The following is a 20,844-nucleotide window of genomic DNA, read 5'->3' on the forward strand; positions in this document are numbered from 1 at the left end:
TAGCACAGCATATATGTATAAAAATCAACTTCAACCAGGTTCCACTGGAGGAAATCCTAGTCGATGATAAACCTAGGCTTCTGTGACCCATCACAACATTTGCTGGCTGAAACTGATTATAGATGTCAATACCCAAATATTGACTGGGTCTTTTCTGTGGTATGCAAATTATATGAGCCCCTCCCCATTGGGGGTGGTCAAAAATCTGAAAATTTTAATTCATGGATTAGCCACTTGTTCCCTCGCTTCTAAGCCAGTATGGAAATATCCCCCTGGGATCCACAAGGAGGCATGTTCTCCTCTGCTTTGTTTCTGCCTGACTAAATATCTGTGCATGGCCTCTGAAGTACGGAAAGGCCTTCCTAAAGACAGGGAAGGGGAAGAGAAGGACAGTGACTCACACACTGGCACACACTGATCTTGATGCTTTTCCACCCACCTTCTAAATGCGTGAGCTCATTTTATACACAAAACTGTGTCTTCTGTTTGTTTTCCTATGACTAATGAATAATGGCTTCCACTCCGTCCACATTTCTGGCATTAGGTATAGGGATGCCCTTGGCTGTTCATCACCTGATGTGACTTCTGAATATTCCCATCTGACAAGGAAGAATCAGGTATTTGAAGAGCATGTCTTCCCAGTTTCCCTGTGGTATGCTAAGTGATGCACCAGACACCAAAGGCTATTGTATTTCTGTCTTGTCCTCTACCTAGAGCCGAGCTTGTCAAGAAAAGAGGAGGGGAGAGGAAGCTGCAGTGTCTCTGACTCCTCTCTTGGTGTCTTCACTTTCCCTAGCCAATGCCTGGAGTGTGTTTCTTGCCCTGGGAAGATAAAGCTTTGGGATTTAGACATCCTGACCATTCCAGTCATTGCTCTATTCCAACCTTACTCTGTATTCTTGTTTCATTTCTGTTACCATGACAAAATACTGTGACAAAAAGCAACTTGGGGGAGAAAGGGGCTTACTTCATCTTATAATTTCTGATTATATCCATCATTGTGGGAAGTCAAGGCAGGAACTTCACAGAGTTAATTAAACACACAGTCGAGAGCAGAAAGGAAGAAATACGTGCACGTTCTCTTGCTTGCTCATGCTCAGCTTGATTTCCTCCCTCTTAGACAGTTCGTGATCCCCTGCCTAGGGAATCGTGTCCCCCACACTGTGCGGGTCTTTGGTTAACTTAATGCCCCCACCACCACCACAGACAAATCCAAAGGCCGGGCTAACGTGGACAATCCCTCACTGACGCTCTCTTCCCAGGTGATTCTAAGTTATGGTTATGTCAAGTTGCTAAACATCACACCTGCCTGCAGTACTGCATGCTTCTGTGACTCTAGTGTATCAGACCCAAGTGCTGAACTCAGTTATCTTTACTGCAGTTCAAGGACGGCTTTTGGTGCCAAACATATCCATGACTGCAACTTAGCTTTCTCATAGCCTTCCTGATAGGCTAGAAAGAGTGTTTACATTTGCTTTTATTTTTCTATCTCATAAAAAAAAACTAAAATGGTGCAGTTATTGGCCTGACATAGCATAGACAAGAACACATTTTTTTTCTGAGATGTATTAGGAAAGTTAGTGTGTCCACTAGAAAGAATGGCAGACCACATGCAGGCTATGTGAGAACATATTTCTCTGAGCCTTTTATTAACCATGGACATCATCTAAAACACGAGCTGCAAACAGGATTCAAATCCTTAGCAGTCGTCATCACCACACTAGGCTGTGTGCTGGCAGATATGGCAAGGTTCTCCCCTGGGATCATCAGTGCTAAAAAGGATTTTTTTTTTTTTTAAATACTCAGGCATTTCCTCTGAGAGCAGGCCCCTGGTCAGAGAGGCAAAACATGAAAATGGATGCCTGACATCAATTCTGTTGTTTGCTGGTGAGGTCAAAGGGTGTTTCCCTTTGTCTCAATGCTGCAAACATTCCAAGCTTCCTTCCTTCAGCTCAGGAAGAAGATAAACCCTTCGTTGGCTGCCTGCCTTACCGTGCCCACTTTGTGGCCATAACAAGTCTGGTCTTGACTATCGCTTTACATTTCCGCAAGGATAAGGCCAGCTCAGGACTGCTGACATAGTCCATCCCTCTATTCTGAGGAAGCATGTTCCCATCCTCCCTATGACCTCGCATTGGAGGCAGATGGGGTACCGACTTCCTTTACGGCATGACAACAAACACATCCATCTGCAGCATCTCTGGATCACTGTAAGAAGTACTTCTATAATGTCTGATTCTGGAGATAGCAGATCAATCCTGAAAACTCAGAAAACACCAAAAGCAAAAATGGAAAAAAAAAAAATTACCCATCATCTTCTAAAAATAAGAATAAGGCATGCATTCTCACTGAGGGGAAAATAGCTTCCTAACAGAGGGAAGATGTTTTTACTTCAATTTAATCTGACTCACTCTAATTAAAATTACTGCCTCTTTTTCAAACATGCATATAGAGAAACATTTTTAACTAAGCAACTTAATCACAATTGAACAGAATTTTGCTCTGCAGCACAGGCTGTCCCAGACCTCACTATGTAGCCCAGGTTGGCCTTGAAGCCCAGGCAATCTTCTTGCCTCAGCCTCCAGATTGGTCAGGTTACAGACATGCTCCACCACATTTGGCACTGAGTAGCCAACACCCTGCTTGAGATGAAACCCACTGTTTTTCATCTACGCATCCTTTTTCTATTTAGTCACGAATGCAAAAGTTTTGTACAACTCAAGTAACAGAGTCTGAACGTGTGCAAAGGAGTCAGACATACGAAAGCTCACTTGTGATCCTAGTAATCCATTTCAAAGAGAAATTACCTTCTTAAGATTTAGTTAGTTGTATGTGTATGTGTGTTTGTGTTAGAATTAATGCCCACCACATGCATGTAGTGTCCACAGAGGCCAGAAGAGGGTGTTGGATCCCTCCCTGGAACTGGAGTTACCGGTGGTTGTGAGCCACCAGATATGGGTTCTGAGAACAGAACCCAGGTCCTCCGTAGGAGCAGGCAGCTCTCTTAGCCACCAAGTGGTCTCTTTGGCCCCTAAAGGAGAAATGATCTGCCTTTTTTCTTTCCAGCTCAATGTTGCTATATTCGGTGGTATATTTTGTGCTGTGTTATTTGCATTCCCTAGCTCTCCCTTCCCACTTTATACGGCTTGCTAGGCACCACACATTTTACAAATACATAATGAATCTATGGATCAAGAGCCATTATTGTCTGCCAATTTGTATGAGCTTTGAGGGATAAATGATTCGGAGTTCACACGAGGAACTTAGCTCGCGTCTGTTTCCCAGGCAGACAGTTCCAACGGGTGAGGCCTGGAATATCAGGGTATGTTTTTGACTCGTGCTGTGCAGTGAGCTCAAGTTGCCTGAGCTAGGCAGACTCTTAAAAGATAAGGCTCCAGGAAGGCCCCTAACTCTCGCTGGGCAGGAAATGCATTGTCTTATTTTAAGACAACAGGCCAGCTGGTGGTTTGTTGACAGCCCCTGATACATGAGAAAAACCTTGACACAGAGGCCACCCACCAGTAGTGACCTAAGGGAACCGTGATAATGACCTCAAAATGTCTCATCAGCGGCCTCAGCCTCACAGGGCATCACAAATAAGCCCCTGAAGCAAATTCTATGATTGCTGTTTCAAGCGGGGTTGCTGAGAATGCCAATTTTGATATCCGCACTTTTTTGTTGTTGTTGTTTTCGACACAGAGTTTCCCTGTGTAGTTTTGGTGCCTGTCCTGGAGCTCTCTCTGTAGACTAGGCTGCCCTCGAACTCACAGAGATCTGCCCAGCTCTGCCTCCTGAGTGCTGGGATTAAAGGTGTGCACCGCTGCCACCACCACCCAGCTTACTGTCTACATTCTTAGTGGGGTCCCCGAGATGACACAGAATGATTTCAGATGCAGGAAAGAAATATTCACTTCTGCTTTCATAAGTATTTTTCATGTGTTATTAAAAGGCCCCACTTGGACTATCCCCATACTCACGCTATCTTTTTTCCAAAGCTCCTTCCAGGACTGGCCAACCCATAAAAAGAAAGCATTTATTGATCACCTACGATGTGCTGCACATAACCACATATAGATTAAGACTTGCCTCTAGTCACATATACCATAATCCATGACCCTGTATGTCACAGACAGTCTGACATAAACATGTGAGAAACCAGTTGTACAAGGACCCCAGGTGAGGACACCATGACTTTGGGGAGACTGTCACTTGCCCTGTTTCCTGCCTAATCACTTCCAAAAGGCCCCACCCTCTGGCACCGTCACACTGGAGTCAGGGACTTGACACAGCGATGTGTGGGGGACACATTACCTAACAAGAAAATTTCAAACTAGCCAGTTGTAAGCTAGACCAGGATAAAGTCATTCCTACAGAGAAAATTGTCCCATTTGCTACATAGGGTAGATGTTGGGGCTTTAGGAAAACCCCTAGGGGACAAGCATTTCCCCCAGGCCTTCATTCTTAGCATAGCTGCAGGCAAACATCCCAATGGCAGATAGCTGTCAGCCTGTGGAAGGCTGCTCATTAAAGATCGACACTCATTGAGTCTCCTCTTCAGAAACAAGCCTTGCCAGTCCCTTCTGTCCTGGCAAGACATTATTTTACTTTCCCCTGAAAACACAAAGAGAAACCACTGCCAGCTCAGAAAGCAACCCTAAGCACGCAACAAGCATTAAATGAATCAATCGGCTGAGTCAGTGATTGGTGAAAACCTGTACACCAGGGCGAATAACCTAGGGAAAAATCATAAGCAATCATGCAGAGAAGCAGTCACAGACTGAAGTCAGAGCCGGCGAGAATCCTCTGTGAGGCTCACGGATGTGGGACTTGGTTATCTGACCCCTCTGTGCTTCCGTTTCCTTAGGTAAAATGATAAGAATAACCACTCCATGGGGGTCTGTGGGGGATAGTGCCTGTAATGTGTTTGTCATTCTGTTCAGGATCTAGAAAGAAAACAACAACATCATAATAATAATAACAACAACAAAAGGCAAGAACTGGGAATGTAGATCAGTGTCAGAGGCATGCATGCACAAGTGCCTAGGTTCCACCTCAGTGCCAAAAAGATAGATGGATAGATAGATGATTGATAGATAGAGAGAGAGAGAGAGAGAGAGAGAGAGAGAGAGAGAGAGATGATAGATGAGTAGTAGATAGGTAGGTATATTGGTTGATTGATTGATTGACTGATTGATACATAGATAATGATCAGTAGAGGATAGATATCAAGGGCATCATCAAATAGAAACAGATAAATACAGAAACCTTTTTAAAGGCAACATTTGGCCCCTGCCTGGCACAGCTCTGATTTGCTAAATGGTTGTTTAAAGACTGAACAAACTCTTCCTGGACACTCACATTGAGTTACAATGATACCATAGCATTTAGCATGTAAAGATTCAGAGACCAAAGGTAGGAAATGTTTAAATATACACACGTGTGGGCGAGGAGTGTAGCTTAGGTGGTAGAGTGTGTGTCTGTCGTGAACAGGGCCCTGGGGTTGATCCTATGCACCTCAACAAATAGATAAACACACACTTCTGACTCTTAGAACTGTTTTCATGCCAGTGGTCTAAACTATAGAAAAAGACACTGTGTTCATAGAAGAAGATCAGTCGCTTACAGGAACACTGGTACCTCTTTCTAACCTGACATGGATGCACTCACCAGTTCTAAGGGACATTTTTCTCATGTATTCTTCAGTCATAATTTACTTATAATAAAATTCTTCCCTAGTAGGATGTATTCACTTAATCTTTTTAAAAAGCTTTTTTTCCCTCCTCTTCCTCCTGTGGTGTGTGTGTGTGTGTGTGTGTGTGTGTGTGTGTGTGTGTGTGTGTGTGTATACACACTGAGCATCAGACATAGGGCCTTATGTGTTGGAGATCCTTGATTAAAACTGATATAGTCATATTTTTATTGCTTTAGCCACTTTAGTAAGTATTGAATAAACATTTTTATAATGAATTTTAATTTACATTTTTAGTGTATGTATTTCTTTTTTATAACATTCCCATTTATTCAGACAGTTTTAAAAATAAATCCAAATGTCCCCACTCAGTGAACACATGTGCCAAGGTTCATTACAGAGAGACCTCTGGGTTCAGTTTTTCTCTTATTAAATTTGGAAAGTTCTTTAAATATATTAGATACAGGGTGCTTATTGAATTTGTGACTTACAAATACTTCCCCATGGTCCAGGTCTCATCTTTGTGCTCTCCTAACAACACCTTTGAAAGGAAAACCTTCTCCATCACAAAAAGGCCAGCAGGAGGGAGTTTTTATATGATGTGTTCTTAAATAGTGCTCTTTCTATCATGTCTTGGAATCTTTGACTCAACTAGCGTCTCGTAGGTTTTCTTCTAGAAGCTTCACAGTTGTAGGTTTTATATTTAGGCCATGTTAGCCTTTTTTGTCTGGGTAAAGATAAGGATCAAAGCCCATTTCCAATTATTTCCAATAATTCCAGCAACATTTGTGGGAGGTGTTGTTGTTACTTTGGGGTTTTGGCTCTGTGCTTGTGCATGCATGTGTGTGCATGTGTGATAGATAGCATGTAACCCAGGCTGGCTCCAAACTCAGGATGTAGTTGAGAATCACCGGGAACTCTTGGTCTTCTAACTCCACCCTGATGCCTGTGCTTTCACAGCCAGCTCCAACAGCATCTCTGCAGAAGAGTCTTCACGTCCTTCACTGCCTCGGTGCTGTCTAGAAAACAATTAACCGTGTTGTGGTTCTTGTGTGGGCTCAGTTCTGCATGGCTGGTCCGACACCAGTACCATCTTACTCTATCATCTTACCTGGCTTTGTGGTAAAATTGCTCTCACCTATCCCCCAGCCTCGTGGAACCTGGGTAGTGCATCTCCTCGAGCTCGGACTGTGTCCAAGTCAGTCTGGTTACTCCAGCATCTTCGCCTTTCCATCCAGTGTCTGGTTGTTAATCTCTACCATAACATTGTGTTAGGGTTTAATTGATGTCATCTTGCCTCTGTACATCATTTAATCCCATTGCAGTCAGAAAGCAACCTTTGTATGATTTCAGTCTTGAATCTGTAGAGACTAAAAATTCCAAAATATGTCCCATTTTTTCTCATAAAAAGGGTGTGATCTGCAGCCCTTAGGCAATTAATGTCAGTTAAGTGGAGTTGACTGACAGGGCTGTTCAAGGCTTTTCTAGTGTGAAAAATTTGATGATCACTTATTGCATCAATTATTGAAAGAAATGTGTTGAAATCTGTAACTCTGTGGATTAAAATATTTCTTCTTGAGGTTTTATGAAATTTTGTTTCATGTAACTGTGACTATTGCCAGGTTCATTAAAACTATTATTTATATCCTTTTGATGAGTTAGTATCATAACATTATGAAATCCTCTTTCTAATCCCTCATTTAAAAAAAATGTCCCATTCTGAATGAACTTGTCTGATGAATTCCACCCACCCCAGCTTTCCTGTGATTGGTGGTGTCTTACTACTTTTCTATTGCTGTGAAAAAGAAGCCGTGACCAAGGCAACTTACAAAAGAAAGTGCTTAATTGGGGCTTCCTTACAGTTTCAGAGGGTGAGCTCATCACCATCATGGCAGGAAGCGTGGTGGTAGGCAGGCAGTCATGGTGCTGGAGCAGTAGCTGAGAGCTTACATCTCATTCACAGGCTGGAAGCGTGGGGGGGGGTTGGAGGAGAGGAGGGAGAGACAGAGACTGGGCCTGGCATGGGCTTTTGAAACCTCAAGCCCACCCTCCAGTGACACATCTCCTCTAACGAGGCCACACCTCCTAATCCTTTCCAAAACGTCTCCACCAAATGGGAACAAGCATTCAAATATATGAGCTTATGGGGGTGATTCTCATTCAAACCACTGTAGGTGATAATGTGCTACATCCTTTTCTCTCTTTTGCCTTCCACATATTTGTATCTCTATTTTTAAAGGGAGTCTTTCCCAGTGTGAGACTATATACTTGTCATTCCAGCACTGGGGAAGCAGGGTCAAGAGGAATTGACACCAGCCTACTCTACATGGTGAGTTTCAGACCAGCCAGAGCAACACAGTGAGACCCTGCCTCAAAAATAAGAAAGAAATAAAGTGAATCTTTCATGACAGAATATAGTTAGTTCTTAACATTTCTTGCATATGTATATGTGTATGGTCTGTGTACACACCAGCGTACGCACCTATGAGCACATGTATGTGGAGGCCGGAGGTAGATGTTGGGAGGCTTCCTCAGTTGCTCTCCACCATTGAGGTAGAGCCTCTCAGTTAATCCAGACATCACCGATGCAGCTAGTCTAGCTAGCTGGCTTGCCCTGAGATCCCTGCCTCTGTCTGGCACTTACGTGGGTTCAAGGGATCCGAACTCTGGTCCTCACTCTGCAAGGCAAGTGCTTTTCCACTGAGTCAACTCCCAGGTTCAGTTCTTAACTTTCCGTCTAGTGTGATAACCCACAGCTTTTGGTTAAGGTGTTGAGACACTTATACAGAATACAGCAGGCTGACATCCACTGCTCTGTGCGTTGTCCACTGTGTGCAACTGCTCTGTTGCTCCGTCTCCTTCTTCGCCTCCCTTTCGGTCATCTTCTCTAATCATGCCTCACCTTCTTTATTGACTTACTTGCTGCCCTGTTTATTTAGGGCAGTTGAACATCTGCTTTTAGGTGTATAAGAGCACCTTTCACTTTCTGCAGTCTGCCTTCAGGCCGTATTACATACACCATGCCATGCCCAGGCATCCACGGCGTCACACTTCCATCTCTGAATCCCAGCCTGGCCCCTCTGGTTCTCCGCACCTTACTGCAGCATGCTAGAAGCCCCCACGACACAACACTAGCAGTGTGGCCTTGACCAGCCGTTCTTCAAATGGTTTAGAATACCTGGGAGGTGATTTTACACTTAGGCTCGTGACGACAATGTCCGGCATTTCCCACCCCTTTTTGTGCCTCTAGATCTCTCTCTGCTGTCACTGTGTGTCTTCCTGGACAATTAATTACATTTCTCTTTCAGCTTTTGTGTATCTGAAAAGAGTATTTATCATGCCTTTGTTCTTTACAGATATTGTTGCTTTAGGTGTTTTGTTTTGTTTTGTTTTTAGATTGGCAATGGTGTTTCTGCTCTAGTACTTTAAAGATAAATGCTCCACTGTCCTCTAGGTGGAATTGAGTCCAGCACGGGAGCTGTTGTCATGGTAACGTGACTCTCTTATCAACGTGTTGGCTTTGCCTGCTTGTAAGATGTTCTCCTTGTCATCGATTTTAAGGAGTTTTGTAGTGGTGTGAGATTTTCATCACATTGCCTTTGTTCAAGGCTCTTTGCATGTTGGGAACTGGATGTTTAGCATCTCCATCGAGTTTGGGAAACACTGGCTTTAAAATTTCAACGTCTTTTCTCCTTTCCCCGGGACATTGTCCCACAGTTCACTCATGTTCTATTGATGTGTCCAGTTTTTTTCTCTGGTTTCGTTTTGTCTTTACTGCTGGTCTGCAGGTTGAACATTTTGGTGTCAGTGTTTGAGCAGCTGTCAATTGGAGACGGTGTGATTCGACTCAAATGTTGTGTTTCCATCTGTAAACATTAGGCTTGGGTGTCGTTTACATCTCTCCCTAACACACTTTTCCTTTCTGCCCTGTTGAACATATGGGACGGAACTGTGACTTTCTCAGTCTTTATCTGACATGTGTATCCTCTCTGTTGGTTTTAATTAACTAGTTTTTCTCTTCATTATTCATGCCTAGTTTTTATTGACTTTTACAAGATATTGTAAATTTTACTTTGGCTTGGTGTTTGATAAACTTGTATCTTTTATGTTTCTTAGGGGGGATGTGCGTGCGTGCGTCGTGCATGCATATGTGTGTGTGTGTATCTGTGTGTGTGTGTCTGTGGGGGATGGGTGTGTGTGAGTGTGCATGACTGTGTGTGTGACTGTGTGTATGTGTGTATACATGTGTGTGAGTGTGTATAATTGTGTATGTTTGTGAGTGTGTATGCATGTGTGTGTACACGCATGTGTGTGTGTATCTGTGTGTGTGTCTGTGGGGGGTGGGTGGGTGTGAGTGTGCGTGACAGTGTGTGTGTGACTGTGTGTATGTGTGTATACATGTGTGTACGTGTGTGTATAATTGTGTATGTTTGTGAGTGTGTATGCATGTGTGTGTACACGTGTGTGTGTGTTTGTGTGTGTGTGTGGTGAGCCACAGTGAGTATGTGGGGCTCAGAGAACAACTTTTAGGAATCAGTTTCTCCCTCCACCACGTAGGTTCCAGGAATCAAACTCAGGCCCCTGGGCTTGGCGGCGAGCACTTTATCAGGTCCTGTACTTGTATTTCTTAATTTTTCTTTGCAGACTTTGCCTCTGATGAAGTCCTTGCATCCTTAACCATGTCATGGGAACATGGACTTATCCCAGACCAGGAGAGACTTTATGCACAGACACGCATGCCCCAAGGGCTTTCCTGGTCCCAGCTTAAGAATCTCTGCCCCTCTCCCCCTCCGTCTTTACCTTCAGCTGGTCTTCTTCAGGCAAAGGTTAAAAGTTTTAGCAAGGCCTCCGTTTATGACCTGGCCTCCCTGTCTATTGGGGCTGATGGAAACCAATCTGTCCTCTCAAAATTAGGCTATTTGGCATAAATTCTGAAAATTTCCAGTAGGGGGAGCTGTGGGAGCTGGGCTTCTTACAACCAGGCCTCAGCCGACTTGTAGAGAGAGCAGCATCCTCCGCTGGCTGAGGCCCAGCCCTCTCCTCCTGACAGACAGGTCTGCGCCCCCCTCACCCATTTTTTCTTTCCTCATTTTTTTTTTCCCTGAGTGTCATTGACTGTTATCATGCCAATCCTAAAGAGAGAAACTACCGGAATCTCCACTCAGAGCTGGAGCAATTTGCCTTGACTATCACCTAGCTTTCCAGCCCAAAAACACCCTGCCAAGGGGATAGCACGGAACCTGAACCTCAGGGCCAGACATGAGCTGTGCTGAGGGGCACGGACAGCAAAGTCCAAGCTGGGATTCAAATTCAGAAGGTTCCAGTCACCAGACCCGGGTCTTTCTAACAATCCTTCACATCGCTAGTTGCTTAAGAGCCCAGACCAAGTCAGTCAGTCTGTCTGTCTGTCTTCCTTTCTCTCTCTCTCTGTCTCTCTGTCTCTCTGTCTCTCTGTCTCTCTCTCTCTCTCTCTCTCTCTCTCTCTCTCTCTCTCCCCCCCTTCTTCCTCCCTCCCTCCCTCCCTTCCTTGGACAGAGGCAATGTTAGTGGTACCAAAATGAATTCCATTCTGGATGTTCTCATACCAACGTCTCATTTCAAAAGCGACTGTCAATATAGCCATGGATCAGATGGCTTCTTCTCCCGTCACTGTGCAAACGTTTCTGTCACCTGTGTCGTGGTCCTGGCCTGTCTGGTTGCTTGGTGAGAGTTCCATCACAGTAACACGCCGGACAATAGACCCCATGAGCATCTTCAGACCTTTGGGGACTGGCTTTGTTGCTATTGTGGAAGATCTAGATTTAAAATATGCACACCTCCCATCCCAGCACTTGGGAGACAGAGGCAGGCTCTGTATGTCCAAGGCCATTGTAAGGGAGGACACACACCCGCAACCCGGATCAATATAGAACATTCTCAAACACCAAATTCTCAGCACAGAGGAGATTTGTTACCGTGGAGGGGCAAGTGGAATTGGGGGAAGGCCGTGTGCAAAGGCAGCAGCAGCAAGCAAGCAAGAGAGGGTGTCTCTGCAGGAGTGGGTTTTTAAGTGGGGGCGGGGTCTGTCTAGGGTGAGTTGGTAAATCCTGATTGGCTATATTAGCCAAATGATGAATTTTGATTGTTGGACCTTGGTGTTTTGTCTCAGGAATGAGTCAGAGGTGAAATAAGGGGACAGACCTTGGGGCTTGTTTTAGAAATGGTAATGGTTTTTAGTAAGGGATAGGAAAGGGTAAAAAGGACAAAACCTGTGTGTAGCAGGAATCTTAAAAGTTCTTATTAATAAAATCAAACCCAAGGCGAGTTATTGGGGTCCATGCTGGTAGATCAGAGAGACAGAACAAGCCACAGCTAACCTCACCTGGTCAACTTCTCAGCTGGTCTTGTTTCCTCAGACTGGAGGCCTCTGAGTCCTCATCCGGAATGGGTCTCAGCTGAATTACTGCTCAAAAGCCTGAATGCTTAACCAGCCAAAATCTTCTAGTTTCTGGTCCTCACGCCTTATATATCTTTCTGCTTTCTACCACCACTCCCTGGGATTAAAGGCTGGCTTTCTGGGATTAAAGGCGTGTGTCACCATGCTTGGCTATTTCCAATGTGGCCTTGAACTCACAGAGATCCAGAGGGATTTCTATCTCTGGAATGCTAGGATTAAAGGTGTGAGTGCCACCATTTTCTAGCCTTTGTATCTAGTGGCTGTCTGTTCTCTGACCCCAGATAAATTTATTAGAGTACATAATATTTTGGGGAACACAATACCACCACACCTGTGTGCAATGTTTGCCGAGCTCTGGCCTGTGTCTGCCGGAGTCCAGCCTGTATCTGCCACACTCTGGCCTGTGTCTGCCATGTTCAGGTCTGCTAGAGCCCCTTCATCCAGCCTGGTCTAAACAGTGAATTCCACAATAGCCAGAGCTACACAGTGAGACCCTGTCTTGGAAAACACAACAAAAAACACAAATATGTTGGCCACTTACATTTTGAATAGGAGGAGCCAGAGGAAATATCAGCTTCACTTTGGACAACTCATGTTTCCTCCACAGTAAGTGTAAATTGCCAACCATCCATTAAAGGACCAGCTTACCAGAAAAGCCACTAGTGTCTTACAGAGAACAGCCTTTCTCTGTGTTTAGAGTCACTTTATCTAAGAACTGTTTCTGTGATCTGAATATTCATGTCCTGCCCCTATGTGGCCATCTGGTTTTGCTACTATAACAGATCACCTGAGGCAGCCTGGCTGTATAAAGAAGAGAAGCTTATTCAGCTGACAGATCTGGGGCTGAGGCATAGACTGGCAGGTGCTCAGCTCTGGTGAAGGCCAGTATCTTAGCTGTGCTGCAGCGTGGCAGGAACTCATATGGGAAAAAGAGATCAGAGAGAGCGGTTTTTTTGTCCCTGGCAACTAACACACTAAGTGGCACACTGTAGGTGCTGACTGCATCTTTGCAGCATGCATTTATTTGCTCAGTCTAGAATGAATGAATAAACCTAGTCTGTTTGCTTATTCCAGAATGCCCAGGAGGAGCAGAGTCACCGTGCAGTGGCAGAGGCATTTGTGATGACAGCATGGAAGGGACTGGAAGCTGCTCCTGCCGAGTAAGTTCAGAGAGCTGCTCCACCCTCAAATGCTGCCTCCCCTTCCTCCTGTTCTGCCTGTTCCTCTGCCTTAGTTACAGCCCCCACACTAGGAGACATCTCTAAGACTAACAGCATTAACAAATTGAATTTGTGATGTGCAACAAAATGACCTCTCATCTTTCTATCCACCTGTAAAACCCAAGGGAAGATCTATGGAATAACCCTCTTGGAAGACACAAAATGAGACCACATATGCAAAGCTATGTTATGAACCCGCACAATGGTGTAAAGTTGTCTCTTCTTGCTACTGTTAGTAATCTCCCCTGCTACTAGACTGCCCTGGGCATGTGGCCATTGGAGAGTTTCTTTATCTGACAAAAGGGACTCTTGTGACTTTCAAAGTGTGGGAAAATTAAACACAAATCCTTCTCAAGGGGGTTGAGCTCAGCTCCCTTCAGAACAGACCTCAAAGTGTTCACCCTTGGGTGAGACGGTGAGGGAGCTGCCAACACTTACCATCTACTTACATGGTTGGGCTGACGGCTTTCTTCTCCAGGGCTTTAGACCTTTAGCAAAAGAAAATTTAAACAAAAACAAAAACAAAAACAGAGATTTATACACGAAGACTTCAAGTGGCCTGAAGGAAGAAAGACCCAGGGGAAAGACATATTAGAGAAGCAAATGCTGGCCAGACCATCAACGGGGTGTCCCAGAGCTTTCTGGATAACATAGGAATGCCTCAGGATGCCCTCAGGGCTGATGTCATCCACCTGTGTTTTGCAGGCAGGTTTTAGTGGAACAGCCTGTGAAACCTGTGCTGCTGACAATGTTTTCGGGCCCAATTGTTCAGCAGGTAAGTCTGATTCATGTTCATTTAATACATTGTGAGGGTTTAAAGTCTCCAGAGATGGTTACTTCAGTTTTTAACAGTGGTTTTAGATTTCTGGTCTCCAGAAATATATGGATTTGTGTTGTTTTAAGATACGAAGTGTCATAGCTTTCCATTGCTGTAGCAAAGAACATGAAACTGGAGCTTTAGTGGAGAGAAAAGGTTGATGCAGCTCACAGTTTGGGAGACAGAAAATTCATATGCACCACATTTCCCTTATGCACTCGTGTGTTGATGGACAGCTAGGCTGGCTCCACCTCCTTGCTAGGAGAGTAGAGCTGCAATAAACACAGATGTGCAGTGTCTCTGTGCTAGGATTTGGAGTCCTTTGGGAATGTACCCAGGAGTGGCATAGCTTGGTTATATGGTACATCTAGCAAAAAAAAATTTTGCAAGAAAATCTATAAACACATATATACCTTCAGCCCATAAGTTCTTTGGCATGTTCCATAATACATTTCATCTGCAGCAGAGGGAAGGCTTCCTCATTCTGATCCATGGGCTTCTTGAAGGCAAGACTCCATTGTACTTTTCTCTCCAGTAGCTTCTATGATGTTGACTGCATGGGAAACACAGCTGTTGTTAGCCAAGTGAACAGATAAGCTCCACCAGGGTCTAAGCCGTGGTTCTATCCTTTCATCTGTTACCTCTTGGAATTGTGCTCTGGGTCAGGATAGTATTCCTGGCATCATTCACACAATTCCAAGAGGTAACAGATGAAAGGATAGAACCATGGCTTAGACCCTGGTGGAGCTTTGGCTCCAGGACTGCCAACTCAGCAACTGGATATACGTCTAGAACGTGTTCTCTGAGTGGCTTTCTTACCTACAAAAATAAACAATACCCCCATCGTTAGGGAGCTGTCCATGAGAGAGCTTGAAAGCTGTTAGCTGTCACTATTATTATTGGTGGTGTTATCAAGCTCCTCCAATCTTAAGTGTTTCTTCACTCCTGCCTCCGCAAAGAGTATCTGATAGGGGTACTAGCTAAAGCAAACTGAAACCATGTCTTGATATTCTGTGCGTTTTTAGCATTCACATTGCTTTAAAGGCTAGCAACTAAAATATAACCAACTGATTAGAAATGACATGTCCAAATCTCCTTCTATGTGGCTCCTTCCCTACCACAGTCAACTAGAATTTAAATTATAGAAACTAAATAAATCCTGAGGTGGGAAATGAGGAAGTGAGCAGTCAGCACCCCAGGAAGCTGAGCAGTTGTTTGGGGATGAAAAGTTAGGATAAAGATGAGCCATGTGAGCTCCGAGACACCGGGCATTGATTGCTGATTAAACACAAACATGATGGAAATTCCAAACATTTCCCAGAGAAAGAGAATATTGCCTCATGTTTGTGCCACCCAGGAAGCAAAGACCAAAAGGATGAAAATGGTTTGATCCCTAATTGTTTTTTAAAAAATGAGAATTTACTCGAGTTATTTATTTTTATTACATTTTAAAAATTAAATGTGTGTGTTCATGTGTGCGCATGCCACAGTACATGTGTGCAGGTCAGAGGACAAACTGCAGGCCACAGTTCTTTCCTTTTACCACGTGAGTTCTGGGAACTGAACTCAGGTCATCAGGCTTGGCATCAAACACCTTAACCTGATGAGCCATCTTGCTGGCCCCAACCCCTAAAGTGTTAAGAGAATTAAGCCTAAAGAGACCTAGGGGAAAGCTTTCCAAGTTCTAGGTTTTCATAGCACTTCCTGTGATATTTTCCACAAGTGCACTGTCCACCCTAGGAGCTACAGGCCACACGTGGCCCCTGAGCTCCTGAAATGAGGCTAAAACAACCGAGGAACAATGTTGAATTTTAGGATGCACTACTGAATTTAAATAGAAATAGCCAAATGTGGCCGGTGAGCCTCATAGTGGACAGAACATCACACATCATGGATAGAAGAGCAGCCCATGAATTCAGACTGGTCTGAGTCTCGAACTAACCTCAACTGCTGTGTGACTTTGTGCCAGGAAACAGGATTGTTATGTATCCCCTGGGGGCGACAACGCAGCCAGACTCTTCCTGTGTCCATGGAGGCACGTGTAAAGTGGGGGGCAGAAGGAGTAAATCGTGGCAGCTGGTCATTCCCCAAGAGCAAGGCCCAAGGACCTCTTTCAGCCAGGCACCCACTGGGTGCGGTTGTTGTCTCGCCCACTGGAGCGTTGGTCCCGGGAGGTGGCGCTCCTGCCCGAAAGTGGGGCAGCTCCACTCGGCACCATCTATTTTTAATGCTGACTTTCCCCCGCTGCCAGGACGCTCCCTTACCAGGCTGTTTATCGGTGGGAGATGATTCAGAGCTACGTCAGCCAGTGACTTTCATCTCTGATGCCAGCACCAGAGTTACTCAGTGCCTTGTTCTTGTCAGAAGCCTCATACAGAACCCACTTTCTCTATGTAAACCCTAAATCAACCCTTCCTGTGTGCCTGGCAGTGTAGAAAGAGTTTTCCCACCCACGATCTCCTCTAGTCTTCGGTACATCGCTTGGAGCTAACGTCATTTACTGGGTAAAGGAGCAGGGAGGTGACAGAAGGTCATGTGACTATTAGGGGGCAGAGGATTTGACCCAGGTGTCTGACTGCAGACCCTGACCCCCCAGTACCATACTGTTCTGGCCATGGGGAGCATGCACCATGCATTAGACACAAAATGGGCAATGAGCTGCTCCCAGGGAGCTGAAAGTGTCAGTAATAATGATGTGCTGCGCATGGCCTATGCAGGATACTGTGGGGACCGCCCTCTGACTGAAATGGCCAAGTTTGGGGCTACTTTGAAAGTCACACCACCCAAGTTCCACATGTCTCTAAACCAGTGTTTCTCAACCTGTGGATTGCGACCATTTTAGGGTAGAACAATCCTTTCACGGGGGTCGCCTAAGACTATCAAAAGACCATCAGAAAGCACAGATAATTAAGTTACGATTCCAAACAGTAGCAAAATTGCAGTTATGAAGTAGCAACGAAAATGATTTTATGATTGGGCTTCACCACGGCGTGTCTTAAAGGGCTGCAGCCTTAGGAAGGTTGAGAACCACTGTCTAGAGATTTACTGAGACTGGTCCGCAATGCATCGAGGGCTTTAGGAGAGCATCTGGGAAGCCTTCCGCTCCTCACCTCTCCTTCCCAAGGACAGTTTCCTGGCAGTGACTGACAGGCCCGCAGTGCAGTGTCACAAGCTTCAGAGGCTGCCTGTGCCTGCCAGTCACCCAGTGCAGAGGCAGTGCCGGAAGACGATGGGACACAGGGAGAAGCCGGGGCTGCTGGGGCTCACGGCACATGGCTCTTATAACAAGGAGAGTGCTGGCTGTTAACATGTGACCATTCACTCCCCCCACCCCCATGCCGCCACCATCTTCCACTGGCTGTGTGGAAATACAGAACACTAGTCATCACCCCGTCTCAGAGTTCTGGCTTCTCTGCCACTCTGTCATCTCCTTTAAGTGAGATGCTACTTGTCACCTGTGTTTGCATGCCTCACGTCCAATGTCACATCTGCCGATAGGCAGAAACTGGGAGATGATTGTTTAATTGAATTGACTTGTCTATTAAATTCTATGTAAGAATCCTTTCTGTTGAGAGCTCTCCTCACTGGTCACCTCTATAATCAACTTGAGTTTTCTCCAGGGTTTTCCTCTTCCAAAACCTGCAGCCATCCGTGGGCATCAAAGCATTTTACTAAAACAGAAACAAAGATGATCAGGATGTAAAGACGACAGTGATGAATCCAAATGTTTCAGGTCTTTGAGAGAGCGCTTACTAGTTAGCTCCCATTTTTCCATCAGTAAATCGAGAGTAATAATGTCACCTGCCTCGTGTCACACTAACTGAATATGCACGGCCAAATGCTTGAGAGAACAAGAGTGACCAGTAAAGGCAAGCACAGGTCCAGGCCTCAGGACGGTGAGGGAGCGATGTGTCTCAGATGCAAAATTTATCAAGAAGAAATAACCCAATCAAGATAAACCATCATATTAGCTTCTTCGGGCCAATGTAACAAAGCAGCTCAAGCTGGGCAACATGTTCTGAATCACGGTGCTGGCAGTGTTACTCCTTCTAACATTCTTCTACATCCCTGCCAGAACCCAAAGGAGCAAAAAAACATCTGTTTGGGGACTCTCGGGATGGCACTACAGAAGTGGGCTGTCCCACCAAAGGGATGCAACAGGAGCCAACGCACAGGGTGCGGGACACACAGGGTGCATGGGTGCAGGACACACAGGGTGCATGGGTGCGGGACACACAGGGTGAATGGGTGCAGGACACACAGGGTGAATGGGTGCAGGACACACAGGGTGCCTGGGTGCAGGACACACAGGGTGCATGGGTGCAGAACACACAGGGTGCATGGGTGCGGGACACACAGGGTGCGTGGGTGCAGGACACACAGGGTGCATGGGTACAGGACACACAGGGTGCATGGGTGCGGGACACACAGGGTGCATGGGTGCGGGACACACAGGGTGCATGAGTACAGGACATACAGGGTGCATGAGTACAGGACACACAGGGTGCATGGGTGCAGGACACACAGGGTGCATGGGTGCAGGACACACAGGGTGCATGGGTGCAGGACACACAGGGTGCGTGGGTGCAGGACACACAGGGTGCATGGGTGCAGGACACACAGGGTGCGTGGGTGCGGGACACACAGGGTGCATGAGTACAGGATGCACCTTCTACTTCCCCCAGTGTGGTCTTCACAGAGCCTGCCCCCATCCCACCTCTTCCTAGCCAACTCCCATTGGTGTGTTGGGTGGGAGCGTGTGTCACACTGTGCTGTGATTGGTTGTTTCCTTCTGCCATTGCACTGTGGACCCTTTGGGGATGGAGACTGGTCTAGCACACTATTCTGAGCATGGCTGTTTGCTTGCTAATCACGAAAATGGAAGGGAACAAAGTGGATCCATCCTGGACACTTAGAAATCAAGTGTGTAATCCACAACAGTGGGTGGGCTGGCACAGTCTGGAGACAGTGCAATACAACACCACTGCAGCGGTCCAGACAAAGCTTGGAAAGGACCTGGATGAGGACCCGTAAGACAGTGAGCAGGATGTCAAGGAAGGAGAGGCAGACAAAGAATACTAAGGGTTTGGTGCAATTTCAGGTGTTTAGAAAACTTTAAACTTAGTAACCCATGAGTTTCTAATATTTTGTTGTTGTTGAGAAAGTACCTCTTTATAATTGGAACTCACTTGAGCTTATATGAAATGTACTCACAGCATGAAAAACGTGTCCCATAGGCAGAACAATGTCCCCTACCCCACAAAGAGCCATGTCCTAACCCTGGAAGCCATGAGCATATTAGGTCACATGACAGAGGGTAGTTAAGGTTGTGGTGGGATCAGGGCTGCTAACTAGTCGGTTTGGTAGAAAGAGATTGCTCTGATTGCCCAAGTGGGTACAGTGTGGTTACAGGGGGCTGAGGAGGTAACCATAGAGACATCAGTGTGAGAAGGACTTGGAAGTTCATGTGAAAGTGGAGAGAAGGGTCATGAGCCTGGAAACATGGGATCTTCCCAGAATCTGGAAAGGTGATAGAAGAGATTCCAGAGGAAACGCAACCTTTCTGCAGCTTTGATTTTGATCCGATGCGACGTGTGAACTTCTGTCCTCCAGAACTGCCGAATGGACTTGGACTGTCTCAGGGTCCTCTTTAGGGTGGCTTGTCACAGTGGCAACAGAAACCTGATAGAGCATGCTTTGTGGGAGTCTTGGCTTCAGTATGCTGGGGGCTGGCTTGAGAGTAAACCGTAACAGATGAGCCACCAGCTGGCTGCTGAAGCCCTGACCACTCATATCGAAGGCCCTTCGTTTGCCGTCCATGACCCGTCACTAGGCTGAGATGCCATCTGTTTCGAGCAGAGAACAGGATAGAGTCATTCTGGGCCCTAGTGGGTTCCTTTTCTTTTCTGTTCTTTGCCCTGCCCTCGTCACTCAAGAAGTAAGATTTGCTTATAGAGACGTCAGCCACCAACAGGGTTGGAGTCAGGGGGAGCTCTCCTCTTCATGGGAAGACACTGTCAGTCCTGCCGCCAGGCTATCCAAAGGTAAAGCAAACCGCTCAGTAGGGAAGAGAACCCCAGTGCTCATGATGTGCCAGACATAGGCATCATTGTCCGCCTTACACACTGAAAATCCCAACTCGAATACAAGAAGCATGAAGCCAAGATTCAAGCTGGTCTCTCTGGGAGTCTCCCCCACCTCACTGTGCAGACAGCCTCCGAAGGGCTGTCTGAGACTGTGACCCTTCCAGGGTCCCTAGGAGCGATCTCTATGAGATGACGACCCCTCCCCCTTTGTCTGTCTTCAGTGTGCAACTGTGCCCACGGTGTGTGCAACAGCGGACTCAGCGGTGACGGAACCTGCGAGTGCTTCTCCGCGTACAGGGGCCCCAGGTGTGACAAGCGTAAGTGACTCTGCTTCCTCCCGGCTACATCAGACCACAGAGATGCAGGGATGTGTTTCTCTTCTCCATTTGCTACTGGGGCTCCACCTGGGGGCGGGGGGAGGGGAGTGATGGGTTGTCAAATGTTTTGTAAGAGGAGGCCAAAAATTAAGCAAGCACGGCAAAAAGAGCTAAAGAGAAGAGAAAAGGGGGAGGTGGGTAGAGCAGTGGGTGGTGTAGCCAGAGCTGTGCTGTAGGGAGGCTGAGCAGGAGGCAGCATGAAGGGAGGGGCTGCAGAGG

The 20,844-nt window shown here is 46.0% G+C and overlaps 1 protein-coding gene across 2 annotated transcripts in view; it reads left to right on the forward strand.

Annotated features, from left to right (window-relative positions):
• The window catches only part of Stab2 (stabilin 2), a 180,034-nt gene that overhangs the window by 16,020 nt on the left and 143,170 nt on the right, over nucleotides 1-20,844 (forward strand). For both annotated transcript variants that reach the window (XM_028880322.2, XM_037196864.1), the window contains exons 4-6: nucleotides 13,200-13,285; nucleotides 14,051-14,120; nucleotides 20,470-20,565. In XM_028880322.2, the coding sequence (XP_028736155.1) occupies nucleotides 13,200-13,285; nucleotides 14,051-14,120; nucleotides 20,470-20,565 (252 nt within the window). The remainder of the gene's footprint in view (nucleotides 1-13,199; nucleotides 13,286-14,050; nucleotides 14,121-20,469; nucleotides 20,566-20,844) is intronic.

Source organism: Peromyscus leucopus, chromosome 18 (assembly GCF_004664715.2).
Source record: "Peromyscus leucopus breed LL Stock chromosome 18, UCI_PerLeu_2.1, whole genome shotgun sequence".
Classification (NCBI taxonomy): Eukaryota; Metazoa; Chordata; class Mammalia; order Rodentia; family Cricetidae; genus Peromyscus; species Peromyscus leucopus.